The sequence below is a fragment of the Protomyctophum parallelum genome, assembly GCF_964188405.1.
Source record: "Protomyctophum parallelum genome assembly, chromosome: 14".
In the NCBI taxonomy this organism is placed as follows: domain Eukaryota; kingdom Metazoa; phylum Chordata; class Actinopteri; order Myctophiformes; family Myctophidae; genus Protomyctophum; species Protomyctophum parallelum.
This window is the reverse complement of record NC_139709.1, coordinates 7,243,708-7,261,169: the sequence shown is the minus strand read 5'-3', so window position 1 is coordinate 7,261,169 and position 17,462 is coordinate 7,243,708. Positions and strand designations below refer to the sequence as shown.

At 46.0% G+C, this 17,462-nt stretch overlaps 1 protein-coding gene across 1 annotated transcript in view; it reads left to right on the top strand.

Annotated features, from left to right (window-relative positions):
• Positions 1–17,462, top strand: part of LOC310870697 (ephrin type-A receptor 4-A-like) — a 55,580-nt gene that overhangs the window by 30,385 nt on the left and 7,733 nt on the right. The window contains 6 exon segments of the mRNA XM_083781970.1: positions 1,542–1,655; positions 1,942–2,127; positions 3,222–3,283; positions 3,808–4,017; positions 12,034–12,210; positions 16,953–17,140. Coding sequence (XP_083638096.1) covers positions 1,542–1,655; positions 1,942–2,127; positions 3,222–3,283; positions 3,808–4,017; positions 12,034–12,210; positions 16,953–17,140 — 937 coding nt within the window.

Sequence of the window (17,462 nt, the reverse complement as noted above, 5' to 3'; positions counted from 1 at the left end):
CCCTACTGAACCGTCTGCCCGGCACTCTGGTGTCGGTTGCTAAAACAAATCAGTGGGACTTAATTGGCAGGCAATGCAGCATGCGTGCTGCGAGCCTGAGCAGTCTGCCGAACACATGATTAACACCTGCACACAGACACACCACCCTTCGGAGGCCGGCTTCTTCCAATTGGGGACCGGAGACAAGCAGCGTACAGTACAGTACAGTACAGTACAGTACAGTACAGTACAGTACAGTACAGTACAGTACAGTACAGTACAGTACAGTACAGTACATGGCCACGGCACGATCCTGAGTTGGACCATTTGAGGATAATACACAAAATAAGGAACACAGCCTAGGTTCAGAATGACCATGGTCTTAAAGGAGAATTCCATGCTAGAATGCTTTCTTATCTTTCTTACCTTCTTTTGTAGTTGTTACGTCCCCACCAAAGAGGTCCAGGTGTTTTTTTGTGCAAAAACTCCTTATTGGCTATTTTCCCTACCATAAGCCCTCAATTAATTGCATTGCATTGCATTGCATTGCATTGAATGGGAATTGAATGGGGCTATGGGGTGTTATGCTAATTCGCTTATTTCCATTGAAATAAGTAGTAAAGTGTGCCGCTTGGGATATTATTTACATTATGAAGAGAGGATATATACAAAGAAAGTATAATTTTGAGCAATGGCAATAAGCAAATTAGCACAACACCCCATAGCCCCATTCAATTCAATGCAATTCATGTAGGGCTCATGGTAGGGGAAATAGCCAATAAGGAGTTTTTGCACAAAATAACACCTGGACCTCTTTGGTGGGGACGTAACAACTACAAAGAAAGGTAAGAAAGCCTTTTAGTATGGAATTCTCCTTTAATACTTTATAGGACCATTGAGCACCGAAGACCTGACGTCACTGTCAGTAGAGGGCGTCATCTGCCCGTCGCACAACAGAAACTGAATGTAATTTTTTTTATTTTTTTTTATTGATATTTAATGTTTTGTGGTTAGTACGAGTCGAGTCACCACCAGCTGAGCTTACGTCAACGAGGAATCTCAGGATCGCAATGTGTTGACAGCTGGGCGTGACGTATATTAGCAGTGAAATTGCCTTCATATGTAGTTGCAAGGCTTTTGCGGCCACATTAATTCCATTTTCTCCAGAAACTGGCTGTATCAAATATGAATGGACATCATTAACGAGTGACGCACAGCCACTCCCCTGACAGAAAGGCTGGGGTGGTCGGTTTATTTTTCAAACACAGTTCTTATATTAAGCGACCTAAAATCGCCCAATGGAGATTTCACTGCCAATAAAAAAATACATGAACCTGTGTATTGGCTCCCTCTACTGAAAGTGACGTCTATTGGAACATGTGGGACTAACCCAAGTATAGTGTTAAAAGTGGTCACGTGGTTAACGTGTGTGTGTGTGTGTGTGTGTGTGTGTGTGTGTGTGTGTGTGTGTGTGTGTGTGTGTGCGTGTGCGTGTGCGTGTGTGTGTGTGCGCGCGCGCTTGCGGGTGGGTGTCTGCGTGCGTGCGTGCGTGCTCACATCAGGGGTTAAGATCTACGTGGATCCGTTCACCTATGAAGACCCTGACCAGGCCATCCATGAGTTCGCCAAGGAGATCGACGTCAGCGGCATTCACATCGAGAGGGTCATCGGCATGGGTGAGGGTCCTCAAAGAACCGCGCGCACACACACACACACACACATACACACACGCGTGATGCATGCATGAACACACATAACCCATTTTTGTTTAGACCTTATTTAGATCATGACCGTTTTCTGAAAAACCTATGTTTCCATATCAGTGGTGCTCAAACCCAAAAATTATATGTATTTGGCCTCCGGACCCCCATCTGAAACTATGTAGTTCCAGGCATTGACTTTGGTGTATGTGTGTGTGTGTGTGTGTGTGTGTGTGTGTGTGTCTGCGTGCATGCACCATAGGCGAGTTTGGCGAGGTGTGCAGCGGGCGGCTGCGTCTTCAGGGGAAGAGGGAGATCTACGTGGCCATCAAGAGTCTGAAGGCGGGATACTCTGACAAGCAGAGGCGGGACTTCCTGTCGGAGGCGTCAATCATGGGACAGTTTGACCATCCAAACATCATCCGGCTGGAGGGCGTGGTCACCAGATGTAAGCTGTGTGCTATTGACTCATGTACTGCCATGAGCGGAGATCTCCGTCTTTTAATGTTTTGTATTAATTCAATTAGAGATTGCGCTGTACTACCACCTGTGAGCATCTGTGTTGCAGAAATAGAGTTACAGTACACTGTGTATAATAGAGCGACATCACCAGACTTCTCCTCTCATCCACTTGAATTGAGTTGCTCACCCAGTGCATGAGGCGTTCTTTCGGTTTGAAACAGAGTGCATTCTGGGATTGGTTGTGGGCCATACGTGAACGCGCTGGGTCCTTCATAGCATTGAAACATAGCGTTCACGTATGAAACATATAGCTTTCACGTATGGAGCATAGCGTTCACGTATGAAACATATAGCGTTCACGTATGAAACATAGCGTTCACGTATGAAACATATAGCGTTCGCGTATGGAGCATAGCGTTCACGTTTGAAACATAGCGTTCACGTATGGAGCATAGCGTTCACGTATGAAACATAGCGTTCACGTATGGCCCATAGTGCCATGGCCCATAGTGCAATACCACTTTCGGCCACCATGTCCTCTCGGTGACGTCTCTAGTCTCTATTATATACTCTAAGGTTGCACAGCAGTCAGTGGTCCGTCAGCATAATTGTTCCCCTCCAAATCTTCCCACCCTTTTATCTCTGAATCTGATCCCGGATTACGATTCTAATCAAAAAGAGTTATTGATGGCTGATCGCAGGAGGAGTAGGACGAAGTCTCTACATCCTCCCGGTGGGGGCTCCTCACTGGCAGGTAGGTCAGTATAGGATTCAACAGTATGTCCTCCCGGTGGGGGCTCCTCACTGGCAGGTGAGTCAGTATAGGATACAACAGTATGTCCTCCCGGTGGGGGCTCCTCACTGGCAGGTGAGTCAGTATAGGATACAACAGTACGTCCTCCCGGTGGGGGCTCCTCACTGGCAGGTGAGTCACTATGATACAACAGCAGTGGGAGAGGAATCATCCCACTCCCATTCGTAGACAGCTCAGATACAGAGGTGTTTTGACTCGCGTCTGGAATGCATTTTATGGTGAATTTCCGTGAACACTTGTATAAATACTGCTGTGTATCTCTTCAGGTAAACCGGTGATGATCATCACAGAGTACATGGAGAATGGATCGCTGGACGCCTTCCTGAGAGTAAGTGCAAGACTCAATGTCAGCTACAGATAAAACTGCCTCCCCCTGGCCAGCCGGGGCGCCTGATGGAGGGGAAAGGAACTGTTTGGAATAACGTGTTCCTTCCACGCGCTACGTCCAACCAGGGAAACTCCCCCCTCTCAGGTGTAAAGGAGCAACTTGGACACTCAGGCATGAAGGAAGCATGAGTTCAAGTCCGTTGCTCTCCCCTTGTCCCCCATATATGGGGACTAGGTTGGTGGACGGTGTGTAGAGCCCAGGATCACATTAGATGATTGACACAGGGGTGAAAAATGGGTTACAAAATCGTGGGATAAAAAATATTTAAATAATGTCAGCTACAGATATACAGATACAGGGTGACATCTATTTTTAACATTGCCTGTCGTGGCCATGCTGCATGTGGTTGGTGGATTTGCGTACAGCTTGTCCACTGTCTTTCTTTTCACGTTACGCTCTCTCTCTCTCTCTCTCTCTCTCTCTCTCTCTCTCTCTCTCTCTCTCTCTATGTGTCTCTCTCTCAGAAACATGACGGTCAGTTCACAGTGATCCAGCTGGTCGGCATGCTGCGTGGGGTGGCCTCGGGCATGAAGTACCTGTCAGACATGAGCTTCGTGCACAGAGACCTGGCGGCCAGGAACACGCTGGTCAACTCCAACCTGGTCTGCAAGGTGTCCGACTTCGGCCTGAGCCGAGTGCTGGACGACGACCCCGAGGCCGCCTACACCACGCGGGTAAGAAGAACGCAAAACTAAACCACTGTGAAAACTATAACCACAAAAGGGTGTGTTTTTCATAAGTGCTGTCTGTGTTTATGGCTCTATTCTGCTCATTGTGGACTCATTGGGGAGGCGAGAAAGAAGTGCATTCGGGTCCATACGAGGTTTCCACTGGGACACACACTGGTCTGATTAACGCATTCTGACCTGAGATCAGATTCTAAAAATGTCAGTCGTTCTTCGATTTTTCAGAAATAGCAGACCTACAAGCTCGTAGCGCGCCACTCGGTGGCGCGCTATGAGCTTGTAGATCTGCTATTTTTCAATGGCTAAAGCATAACATGACGCTGACACCAAAATGGGTTCCCGTTCAGAATGGGTTAAAAAAATAATGGTCTCAGAGAGGGTGTACTGTTTTTCATTTCAGTCCAGGAGAGAGTCATACAAATATAAACAGTATACGGTTTAACCCATTTAGACCTGAGGACGATTCTACAAATGCCTTTCATTATTCTGACAGAATAGTTTTCTATGACAGTCGTTCTCAAACATTTTCATGTCAAGGACACCCAAAAATATATGTTGACCCCCATCTGAAAATATGTTTTTGCCCTCCCCAGAAGCAAAGATATGAGTTAAAAAACGTTCCTGAAAAAATAGACTACAAGCTCATGAGCTTGTAGATCTGCTATTTTTCAATAGCTAAAGTATATAACACTGTGCTTAAAACACCAAAAAGGGTTCCCGCCCAGAAATCCAGAAATTATGAAGAAATGTTTCCCTTCCTAAAAAAACTAAAAGGGAAAATGACACATTACGTAATGCTCATGGAAGCTGTTGCCCGTCTGTCATTTAGAGAGAAAAACTGTATTGACTTCCAGTAGGCAGAATTCAAAATACAACCCACTTTGACTTTGTCATAATACTGCAACCTTCACATGGTATTACATCACCCCGAGTCGTATGTTGAAGTATGCCTAGCATCTCCAGGAAATGTCTTGACTATTATATATGTATATATAATGCCAGCTTATGCCATCTTAACGCATATCTTCGAGCCTTGCACCTAGAAGGATTTTGTCTGGAGTGCTGCGGGTTGTCTGCTACGGCAGTACTTTTCTCTCATTGCGAACGCAGTGATTGCAAATACAGTGAGCACTAACTATGAGACCCTGCAGATCATGTCTGTCTGTCTGTCTGTGTGTCTGTCTCACACACACACACACACACACACACACACACACACACACACACACAAACAACCACACACACACACACACAGTAGAAAACTTAAAAAAAATTACTAACTAAAAAGAAAAAAAAAGTACGTAATTTATTCTAATTGTTGTTATTGCAATTTACGAGCTGCGTTCGCTTCCCGCGTTTGCGCGTCTTACTTGTATATATAGTATATATATATATACACCGTGATGCTGATGGAATGAGAAGACCAGAAAGAAAGACAGGGATGTTGACTTCAACCTTCAAATGGTATTACGTAACATCACCCCGAGTCTTATGTTGAAGTATTCCTAGCATCTCCAGGAAATATATATATATACCGTGATGCTGATGGAATGAGAAGACCAGAAAGAAAGACTGGGATGCTGCTTGACATCATCTCTGTGTCTTCTTCTCCGCGGACCTCCCAGGCAGCAGGGGATGGTGACTGTCTGTCTGTCTGTCTCACGCTGGTTGGAACAGAACTGTAGCGTGGCGGGGGGGAGGTCGTGTCCGTGTCAGCCATGCACGCTGATTCACGTTGACGTGCCTGTTTAAAAATGACTATCGCTGCTCTCTCTGCTGAAGAAAGTCCACGGTTGTTTGGAGTAAAACAAAGGTTACACATTTATCTCGGAGCACTTTTATACTACTGTAGTCCAATGATCTCTCTTTCTACACATCAAACAGCCCCGTAAAATCAAAGTTTGCAAACGCGTGTATGAGTTATTCACTCTCGACAAAGGACGTGTACGTTTTTTTTGTACATCTTTGTGGATTGTGCTTATGTATTATTCTATTTATTACGTTTTTGATTAATCAAACCCAGTGTGTTTTATTTTAACACATTAAATCCGTGTCATTGTATACTTTGGCTCTTCAGAAATTGCAGATATGCAAGCTCATAGCGTGGCACAAAGTGTCGCGATATGAGCTTGTACATCTATTTTTTTTTTATAGCGAGGATTCACTGAAGATTCTTCCCCGCATATGAGTCTGGACTTAGGCCCATAGGCAGAGCGTATGAGTCTAGACTTAGGCCCATAGGCAGAGCATATGAGTCTAGACTTAGGCCCATAGGCAGAGCGTATGAGTCTGGACTTAGGCCCATAGGCAGAGCGTATGAGTCTGGACTTCGGCCCATAGGCAGAGCGTATGTGTCTAGACTTAGGCCCATAGGCAGAGCGTATGAGTCTAGACTTAGGCCCATAGGCAGAGCGTATGAGTCTAGACTTAGGCCCATAGGCAGAGCGTATGAGTCTGGACTTCGGCCCATAGGCAGAGCGTATGTGTCTAGACTTAGGCCCATAGGCAGAGCGTATGAGTCTAGACTTAGGCCCATAGGCAGAGCGTATGAGTCTAGACTTAGGCCCATAGGCAGAGCGTATGTGTCTAGACTTAGGCCCATAGGCAGAGCGTATGAGTCTAGACTTAGGCCCATAGGCAGAGCGTATGAGTCTAGACTTCGGCCCATAGGCAGAGCGTATGAGTCTAGACTTAGGCCCATAGGCAGAGCGTATGAGTCTAGACTTAGACCCATAGGCAGAGCGTATGAGTCTAGACTTAGGCCCATAGGCAGAGCGTATGAGTCTAGACTTAGGCCCATAGGCAGAGCGTATGAGTCTAGACTTCGGCCCATAGGCAGAGCGTATGAGTCTAGACTTAGGCCCATAGGCAGAGCGTATGAGTCTAGACTTAGGCCCATAGGCAGAGCGTATGAGTCTAGACTTAGGCCCATAGGCAGAGCGTATGAGTCTAGACTTCGGCCCATAGGCAGAGCGTATGAGTCTAGACTTCGGCCCATAGGCAGAGCGTATGAGTCTAGACTTAGGCCCATAGGCAGAGCGTATGAGTCTAGACTTAGGCCCATAGGCAGAGCGTATGAGTCTAGACTTAGGCCCATAGGCAGAGCGTATGAGTCTAGACTTCGGCCCATAGGCAGAGCGTATGAGTCTAGACTTCGGCCCATAGGCAGAGCGTATGAGTCTAGACTTCGGCCCATAGGCAGAGCGTATGAGTCTAGACTTAGGCCCATAGGCAGAGCGTATGAGTCTAGACTTAGGCCCATAGGCATGGGAAGCTGGAGAAATCAGAAAATGATCGCGGCCAATCAGTGACTGCGTTTCAACGGCTGTCCGTACAACAGTGAAAAGCAGCCTCTGATTGGTTCATGTGTAAATCTGGTGACGTAACATTCATGCTGCAGTACTTTTAAAACAACAATGGCTTCCCTCAACGCAACGAGTTTAAAAGTTTACACAGAAACGATAAGAACAGCAGTTATTTCAGACATAGACTCTGACATAATTATATCCGACATATCTCGCTCACGTATAAAGTAGAAACTATAATGTACAGTATGAGGAGCGGACCATGGCTCTGGAGCGGACGTCAGCTTTTTTGTTACGCTGATTGGCTAGATGGATCTGTCTGTCAAGGCAACTACTAACGCCCACTTTTCATGCTGCCTAATTGGGCCCGAGTCCAGACTCATATGCGGGGAAGAATCTCCAGTGAATCATCGCTATGAGGCTGGCCAAGCCAGGCTATACCGAAACGTTGCATTATTAAAATAAAATACTCATGTACCGACCTTCACAGTGTGTGGGTGTATTTTCATTCCTTTCTTTAACATTTTTGAAAAATATTGAAAGTGGTGAGAACTACTGACTTCTAGAAGTAGCATTCATAGAATCAGCCTCAGGTCTTAAATTATAAAACAGTTGAGAGTGTGCTTGAGAGAGAGAGAGAGAGAGAGAGAGAGAGGATTGCATGTGTGGGAGAGTATTAAATACATTATCTTTATTTGTATAGCACCTTTCATGACATCAAACGCAGACAAAATAAGTGCTTTACATGAAAAGGATTAACACAAGGAAAAATCAATATTAAACGAGATTGAAAAAACTAAAAAGATCAAAAACGCGATCAAGAACAAGTTAAAAGGAGGCAAGGTGAAACATTAAAACAATACCAACCAAGACAACAGCAGTGACAACATGTAGTGATTACTATCGAGAATATCGTTCTTAACAAAATAAATTCTCTCATACCCTACATTTAATTGGGCATGCTGAGGATGATGGTCTGAGATGGAGAGCGATAACCAGGCACTGTCTGGAAGTGCTGGGAGGGGAACACTAAAATCCCTCTGCTTGTGGAGAGTGTGAAAGTGTGTAAAGTGGGTCGTTTGGTTACATCAGCCAGAGGCATTAGCCCATTGTGGTCGGGAAAACCCATATTAATGTTTTAAGCATTATGTGATACTTTAGCTATTGAAAAATAGCAGATCTACAAGCTCATAGCTACGAGCTTGTAGGTCTGCTATTTTTATTAAAATTGTGAAAATGTGGCGCAAATCTTTGAGTTTTTATTCCTTCAGAGAGAACGTTTTTAACTCAAATATTTGCTTCTGGGGGGGTCCCTGGAACTACATATTTTGAGATGGGGGGGGTCGGCGGCCAAATAGGACCTACATATAATTCGAGGGGTCCTTGACATGAAATAGTTTGAGAACGACTGACAGAAACATGAGGTTTTTCTGAGAACTGTCATGATTTAGAAGACATTTTGTAGGATCGTCTTCATGTCTAAATGGGTTAGAGGAGGTATATGATCATGGTATTATCTATCGGGGTCGTAGACAGGAAGAGAAACTTTCCTCCTGGCTTTCTGCACCGTTTTACCCAGGAGGAAGAGCCAATAGCATGGTATGTGGTGTGGTGTGTTGTTGCCTCCATCCACCTGCAGTGTGTTAGCTTAGCAGTGTGGTGTGCATGGTGCCCCTTCTATGCGAATGCCTTCTTCATGAAGCCACAATTGGGTTGCAAACTCTTATGCAGGGCAACTTGCAAGTGTGGGAAAGCATGATTTCTTGTCGATAAATAAGGTACATAGTTACATAAATAGAATTCAGAGAGAACAATGTAGGACCTCAAAGAAAGTAGGCTACCAGTTAAAAGAAAAACATATATATAACATCTACATTGCATTTTTATCATCCGTATTCGAGGAAAACAAATCTATGACCCAAAAACATGAGAACAAGTGACCAAGATATATCTTCATAGTTGACTAACCCTAATCCTCCTCAGAAAAATGCCCAAATTTAAACACGTAGTACCGTTTTCAATGAACGTGAATTCAGCATGCTGCTTGACAACAGAATGTCCTCGTTGAGCAGTTGAAGGCCGGGAGCGTTGACAGGTGTGCCATCCGTGTACCTTTGTTGTCTCCGCCAGGCCGAAGGCTGTTTGTTTTGTTGTCTCCGCCAGGCCGAAGGCTGTTTGTTTTGTTGTCTCCGCCAGGCCAAAGGCTGTATGTTTTCGTCCGATCGTCCGATTGACTACGATTGGCGCTTGCTGCAGGGGCCCGTTTTGCACGACATGCTATAAGCACCGCTGGACCCATTGCTGGAAACCTTTGCACACACACTCCCGGGTATACCACGAAGTAAACTGCACCCAATTTTTTTTTCAAATAGGCCATTTATAGCGCCACCAAGAGACAGATGTTTGCAAAACACATTTGTTGTCACTATTCCTACTATTTTCAGGCAGCAAAATCACACATTTCTTCAAATCTCCCCATGGTGGCGATATGCTGCATTCACATTTGACGGGGCAGATGCAAAGATACAAAGATCACAGCATATGTGTCGCTTTGTATCTTTGTATCTGAAGTTGAATCCATTTCAACGTATCTTTGCATCTTTTGTAGCGGCGACAAATTCTTCGTAGCTTCACGTCGCTAGCTTCCATTGAAAATGAACGGTGTACTGTGTCTTTGTATCTGCCTGTGTGAACCCAGCATTACAACAGACTAGCCAGCCTGGCCAAATCTCGGCCCAACTTGTAACCCTAGTACAACATGGGAGTGATAGTATCTGTAGGTCAATTAAGGGGATTGTCAATGAAGTTAAGAAAAGTTATTATCCCAGGTTATTGTTCTACTGTGGTCTCCAAATTTCATGATATTCATATCATATAGGCTATGTTCAAATGTTCGCCTATATATTGTGGTCACCGTGCTTATTTGATTTAGGTTAAGTAAGTCAATCGTCTAGTCTGTCTGTCTGACAGTGACTACAGGTCTGAAAGCCATCAGCCAGAACTCAACTGTTTGATGTAAACTGTATATATGTCCCGTAAAATACAATGTTTAGGAAGTCTTAGCAGACTGTTCATCAAGGTGGTCAGTCTGGCCGCGTGCTCCACGGCCCACTCATGGGCCGCGGGAAGCTCTCTGCTGTTTTTGGTCTCGGTTGCAATAAATGGTTGATTCAACACCTCACCTCTCTGCCTGCGTGCTTTTTCATATGCTCGTCCGATGCTTTTGACAAGGTTTTTTACTAGAGTACAGTTTGCTATTTAGTTTGTTCTAGAGAGCTTTTTCAGTCTTATTTCTAGATTAGTCAGCTAATGTGGTGTGAAAATACACCACACTACTAATGCTGACTGTCCAATGTCCATTTAGGTCACAGACTCACGTTCAGAAGCTGGAATGGGGCAGGAGTCAGGACTGTACCATGTGTCACATGTGTACACACACGCGCGCACGCAGGCACACGCACACACACACTGTAGACTAGTAGTTTTGTTCGGTATAGCTGACATACAGTAGCAGTCAGGAAAAACAAGCACCATCAAATAAGATGCTGTGGTCCTCTTGCAATGGCGGCAGTAAAAACAGCGGGACTGGAAAACAAGAGATGAGTGCTTTCCAAAAGAACACTTTAGTGTTCCCGTCCCGCTCCGCATGCAGCGGGCCTGGCCTGGCTGTAGTCATCTAGCTTGTGACGTTGTTGTATAATGTAGCTTTGTTCCAAGCTAACCAACAGTAGGCAATAACTTTGTGATGCACTTAAGGCATGCAGGAACACTACAGGCGGTTGGTTAAAAAAAGACAGGACTGCAATTCTGAGGCCAGCACAACCAGTACCAGTACCAACTGTACCATATTGTGTCAGACTACATTCTGTTATTGCTGTGAGAAGGTTTACATTCCAGATGTAAGATTCTTCTGCATGGGAATTAATGTTATTCATGGTTCAAAACCTTGTGTACACTTAAACCCTGTACTAGGGTACACTTGTCTAATCATTTGTAGATCTAAGCTTGTAGATCTGCTATTTTTGCACAATGTTTGTATTAAAAAAAAAACAGAATGTTCCCCTCTGTTTGGGACAAATGATTGCCTACTTTTGCCAAATCTTGGCCCAGAGAAATGGACACCAGAGTCCATATGGTTAATAGTACGCTTCACTTTGGGAGTGTGTGGATCTCCTCTGTTCTCCTTGTACTAGTTTTCTCCCTAGCTGCACCTGTTTAAATCCCTGTGTATGCCCTCCTGAACTGCAGCTGATGCAATAAAAGTACCGTGATAAAAACCAGCAAGGCGACCTATTGAATCAATACTTCTCGCTATAATGTGAGTTTCCATTGCCTTGCTGTGTGAATTGATGTTGATACGGTGGATTGAGTTATTGTGGCCAGGATGACATTTGGTTGGCATTTGGCAGGCGGACGGACAGACAGACAGGCAGGTAGGCAGGCAGGCAGGCAGGCAGACAGGCATGCAGGCAGACACAGACAGGCAGGCAGGCAGATAGATTTCTTTACTTTGATATTCTTAAATGCTGCTTTGTAACCGCCTCATGCCATTGGCTTTCTTATGAAAATTTGACTGCCTTTTCTTGACTCAACTTGGAGGTTTTGCTCATTTCTATCCTGTTTCACCCAAAGCGAATTTCACCCTACATTTTTCCCTCACATTCTGAACCAACGCTGTTGTTTGGTGCTGTCCCTATAGGAAACGGTGGGGACGTACCACTCTCCCGGGGGTAAGATCCCCATCAGGTGGACCCCTCCGGAGGCCATCGCCTACAGGAAGTTCAGCCCGGCCAGCGACGTGTGGAGCTACGGCATCGTCATGTGGGAGGTGGTCTCGTACGGGGAGAGACCTTACTGGGACATGAACAACCAAGACGTGAGTCTCTGTTTCAATCTTTTTTAACCCATTCTGACCTGAGATCAGATTCATACGAGGTTTCCGCCGGACACACACTGGTCTGATGAACCCATTCTGACCTGAGATCAGATTCTAAAAATGTCAGTCGCTCTTCGATTTTTCAAAAAATAGCAGACCTACAAGCTTGTATCGTGCCACTCGGTGGCGCGATATGAGCTTGTAGATCTGCTATTTTTAAATAGCTAAAGCATAACATGATGCCGACACCAAAATGGGTGCCCGGTCAGAATGGGTTAAATGTAATGTGTTTAATTGTGGATAAAAGACGTGAATTTTTAGGTTGCATTACATGTTGAAAGGTAGGGGGTGGCAACTGCCTCCCCTCGAACCAAATGACCCCACTTATGCCACCATTTGTTCTGTTAATGTTTTACCCAGCAATGAAAGCATTGAGGTTGGGAAAAGGTGCAGTGCAGTAGCATATTGTTGATTGCTGTTTGACAAGCAGCACTGGTTGGTTTGACAGTCGAGTTCCAAGCAGGAACAAGCAGTCATGTCTACGCCGTAAAGAAGTGACGCAGCATGCACACGCGCGCACGCATGCACGCACACACGCACACGCACACACACACACACACACACACACACACACACACACACACACACACACACACACACACACACACACACTCAGGCCTTGACATGAAAATAAACAACTTTAGACAGCAAGCCCAAATAAGTAACTATATGCTTTAGAAGCAAGCCCCCCAAAAAAGCAACTACCAATATCCACAAGATACATTTCAGAAAATCAAGCCAAAGTTGCTTTTAATAAAGTAGACTTGGCAGCACACTGAGCCTGTTAGTCCTTGCATGAAGCCCCCCCCCCCCCCACCCCCACCCCCATCCCCATCCCATATTAGATAAATGAATGTGATTGGCCCATTTCCAGCCAGGTTGGCTGGAGCCGGAGGTTCACACACATACCTAAAGATGAGCTCGTAGATTCAGCTGGCTCCCAGGCTCTGTGGTGGCGCTAATAAATCAGTTCCAACGACACGGAATCCAAAGGCGAAATTAAATCTTCATTAAGACCCCAAATAATGCATCACCCCCAGATGCGAGGCCATCTGTACACTCTCCACCCTGGCTATGATGAGGCTGTTGTTGTCATGTGGCGGGAGCGTTTTGTTGTGAGTGACATTGCAAATAACGGGTGATCACTCTCCCACGGTTACAGAACATACCACAGTGTGCCGACGGGGGTGACTGCAGGGTCCCAGAGATGTAAAAACTAAACAAAAATTCTGATTCTACGGGGCCAGTATCAAATTGCAACCGTTGGCGTCCGTAAGTGCCCTTTGAGAGCGGCACACACAGAGCATCAAGCAATAGGAAACACACTTATATACAATGACACTAGGATGCATAAAACACAAGAGGAAATACAAAATATATTATAGTTACAGTGCAGAAGAGAAAGAAAAGGAAATGCAACTCAATCAAAGGCAGTGGCAAACAGTTACAGAGGTCTTTGATTGTGTTTTAAAAGAAATTAGCGTGGCAGCAGACCTGCAGTTTTCTTCCTGAGTTTGATAAAACTCCCAGATAGATAAAAACATTTGATAAATGCTGTTTATTATTTTTATTCTAGGGACAGAAAGCAGAGCTTTCAGATTAAATGAGAGATCTGGATGGCTTGTGATATCGAACATGATCAGAAATGGATGTTGGCCCTAAACCATTCAAAGCTTTTAGACCCAACGGGTCGAAACCCATTTCGCACACAGGGAACCAGTGTAAAGATTTAAGGACCGGAGTGATATGCTCCACTTTCTTGGCATTAGTGTAACCAGAGGCTATAGATACATACTAGACGGACCACGGACTTATTATTAAAATATACAATCCTCATTGGAAAATGCAAAATATAAAATATAGACTTTATTACGAGCAATTTATCCCAAGGTTATCAATAAAAGTGGAGACAGATTAAATCACACAAGAACATTATCTTTCCCTATAACCAATAAAACCTACTCAGACTTGTTACAGGTTCATTTAGTAACGCAATGACCATGCACTCGTGATTCGTGATCACATCAAAGACACAAACTGCTACAGCTGAGCACACGTCAATGAACACATAGATGTGGGTTAATTCTCACACAGCATGTTGCTCAGTCAGTTAATGACTGCACTACCCTCAGGGTGAAGAACGCCACACACAAACCACAATGGCAGGCACTCTGAACTCATTGCGTCACTCTTTGCAGCGTGAGCTGATAAACCCCTGGTTCCTCTCCTTTCCTCATCGGAACTGGCTGCCGTGCCCAAACACTTTAGGACTGAAACACTGCTCGCAACTCTCTCTCTCTCGTTGCATCTCTCTCTCTCTCTCTCTCGTGCGCGCGTGTTTGCTGCAACCGTTTGCAGAAGCTTGTAGATCTGCTATTTTTCAATAGCTAAATTATGACATAATGTTTAAAACACCAAAAGGGGTTCCCGCCCAAAATGTGTTAAGGAGGCTCACACCAGGGTCCATGTCTATTCCTACTGCAGTGTGTTAAGGAGACCTCACACCAGGGTCCATGTCTATTCCCACCGCAGTGTGTTAGGGAGGCTCACACCAGGGTCCATGTCTATTCCCACCGCAGTGTGTTAGGGAGGCCCACACCAGGGTCCATGTCTATTCCCACCGCAGTGTGTTAGGGAGGCCCACACCAGGGTCCATGTCTATTCCTACCGCAGTGTGTTAGGGAGGCTCACACCAGGGTCCATGTCTATTCCTACCGCAGTGTGTTAGGGAGGCTCACACCAGGGTCCATGTCTATTCCTACTGCAGTGTGTTAAGGAGACCTCACACCAGGGTCCATGTCTATTCCTACCGCAGTGTGTTAGGGAGACCTCACACCAGGGTCCATGTCTATTCCCACCGCAGTGTGTTAGGGAGGCTCACACCAGGGTCCATGTCTATTCCTACCGCAGTGTGTTAGGGAGGCTCACACCAGGGTCCATGTCTATTCCCACCGCAGTGTGTTAGGGAGGCCCACACCAGGGTCCATGTCTATTCCCACCGCAGTGTGTTAGGGAGGCCCACACCAGGGTCCATGTCTATTCCTACCGCAGTGTGTTAGGGAGGCTCACACCAGGGTCCATGTCTATTCCTACCGCAGTGTGTTAGGGAGGCTCACACCAGGGTCCATGTCTATTCCTACCGCAGTGTGTTAGGGAGGCTCACACCAGGGTCCATGTCTATTCCCACCGCAGTGTGTTAGGGAGGCTCACACCAGGGTCCATGTCTATTCCTACCGCAGTTAAGTGTGTTAGGGAGGCTCACACCAGGGTCCATGTCTATTCCTACCGCAGTTAAGTGTGTTAGGGAGGCTCACACCAGGGTCCATGTCTATTCCTACCGCAGTTAAGTGTGTTAGGGAGGCTCACACCAGGGTCCATGTCTATTCCTACCGCAGTTAAGTGTGTTAGGGAGGCTCACACCAGGGTCCATGTCTAGTCCTATACTTTAGTGTGTTAGAGAGGCTCACACCAGGGTCCATGTCTATTCCTACCGCAGTGTGTTAGGGAGGCTCACACCAGGGTCCATGTCTATTCCCACCGCAGTGTGTTGGGGACGCTCACACCAGCGTCCATGTCTATTCCCACCGCAGTGTTTTAGGGAGGCCTACAGTACATATACACCAGGGTCCATATCTCCTATTCCCACAGGAATCCATCACAGGGGTTGACAGGAGAGGAGCGCGGGGAGCACAGACCTGCATTCAATTACACAATGGATCAGAGCCGCGCCGCTCTCTCTCTCTCTCTCTCTCTCTCTCTCTCTCTCTCTCTCTCTCTCCGGAGGGGCTGAATTAAAGCGTGCGCCAAGCATCTGACAGGCCAGGGGAATCAAATTGAAAAATAGCAGCGTGAAGGAGGATGCTAATAATTCAACATCGCGGAAATTACTATAGAAACCACTCGCTTAGTCAGAGCAACAGTTTGGCTGCCGGCGCGCGGTTTGAGTGTTTCTCTGTGTGTCCCTGCATACTTTGACAGAATCTGCCTCATGTAGGCGGAGGCCTGATGCGCTTGGAATAAAGATTGATCCAGATTATCAGCGACATGGCTGTTATGGATCTTTAAAATCCGTTTAAAAAAGGGAGGTATTGAGGATGTCTTGTGTGCGTGCGTGCGTACACGTCTATGTATTTATTTATTGGAAATAAATAAGCACAACTGGTGCATTTATATATTGCCTTTATCCAAGGCGCTTTACATAGATTGCGCATTACATTCACCCATTCACACACACACACACACACATTCTTACACCGATGGCGGAGGAAACCATGCAAGGCATCAACCGGCACATCGGGAGCAATTAGGGGTTCAGTGTCTTGCTCAAGGACAAGGACACTTCGACATTAGCTCTGGGGGAGCCCGGGTTAGAACCGCCGCCCGGTGGCTCAGGGGTAGAGTGGCTGGATGGTAACCGCAAGGTTGCCAGTTCGAACCCGGGCTCCCCCAGAGTTACATGTCGAAGTGTCCTTGAGCAAGACTCTGAACCCCTAATTGCTCCTGATGTGCTAGTTGGTGCCTTGCATGGTTTACGCTGCCGTCGGTGTATGAATGTGTGTGTGAATGGGTGAATGTAATGCACAATCTCTGTAAAGCGCCTTGGATAAAGGCGCTATATAAATGCTACAATCCGGCCACTCTAACCCTGAGTTTTCTCTCTCTCTCTCTGTCTGTCTCTCTAGGTGATCAAGGCGATCGAGGAGGGCTACCGGCTGCCCGCCCCCATGGACTGCCCCGTGGTTCTGCACCAGCTCATGTTGGACTGCTGGGAGAGAGACCGGGCCGAGAGGCCCAGCTTCAGCCAGATCCTCAACATGCTGGACAAGCTCATCCGCAACCCTGGGACGCTGCGCAGGACCGGAGGCGACAGGTAGAACAGACGTACCGTTATGCAGGCGACAGGTAGAACAGACAGTTATGCAGGATAATGTATGATGACGTACCGTTATGCAGGATAATGTATGATGACGTACCGTTATGCAAGGGGATAATGTATGATGACGTACCGTTATGCAAGGGGATAATGTATGATGACGTACCGTTATGCAAGGGGATAATGTATGATGACGTACCGTTATGCAAGGGGATAATGCATGATGACGTACCGTTATGCAGGATAATGTATGATGACGTACCGTTATGCAGGATAATGTATGATGACGTACCGTTATGCAAGGGGATAATGCATGATG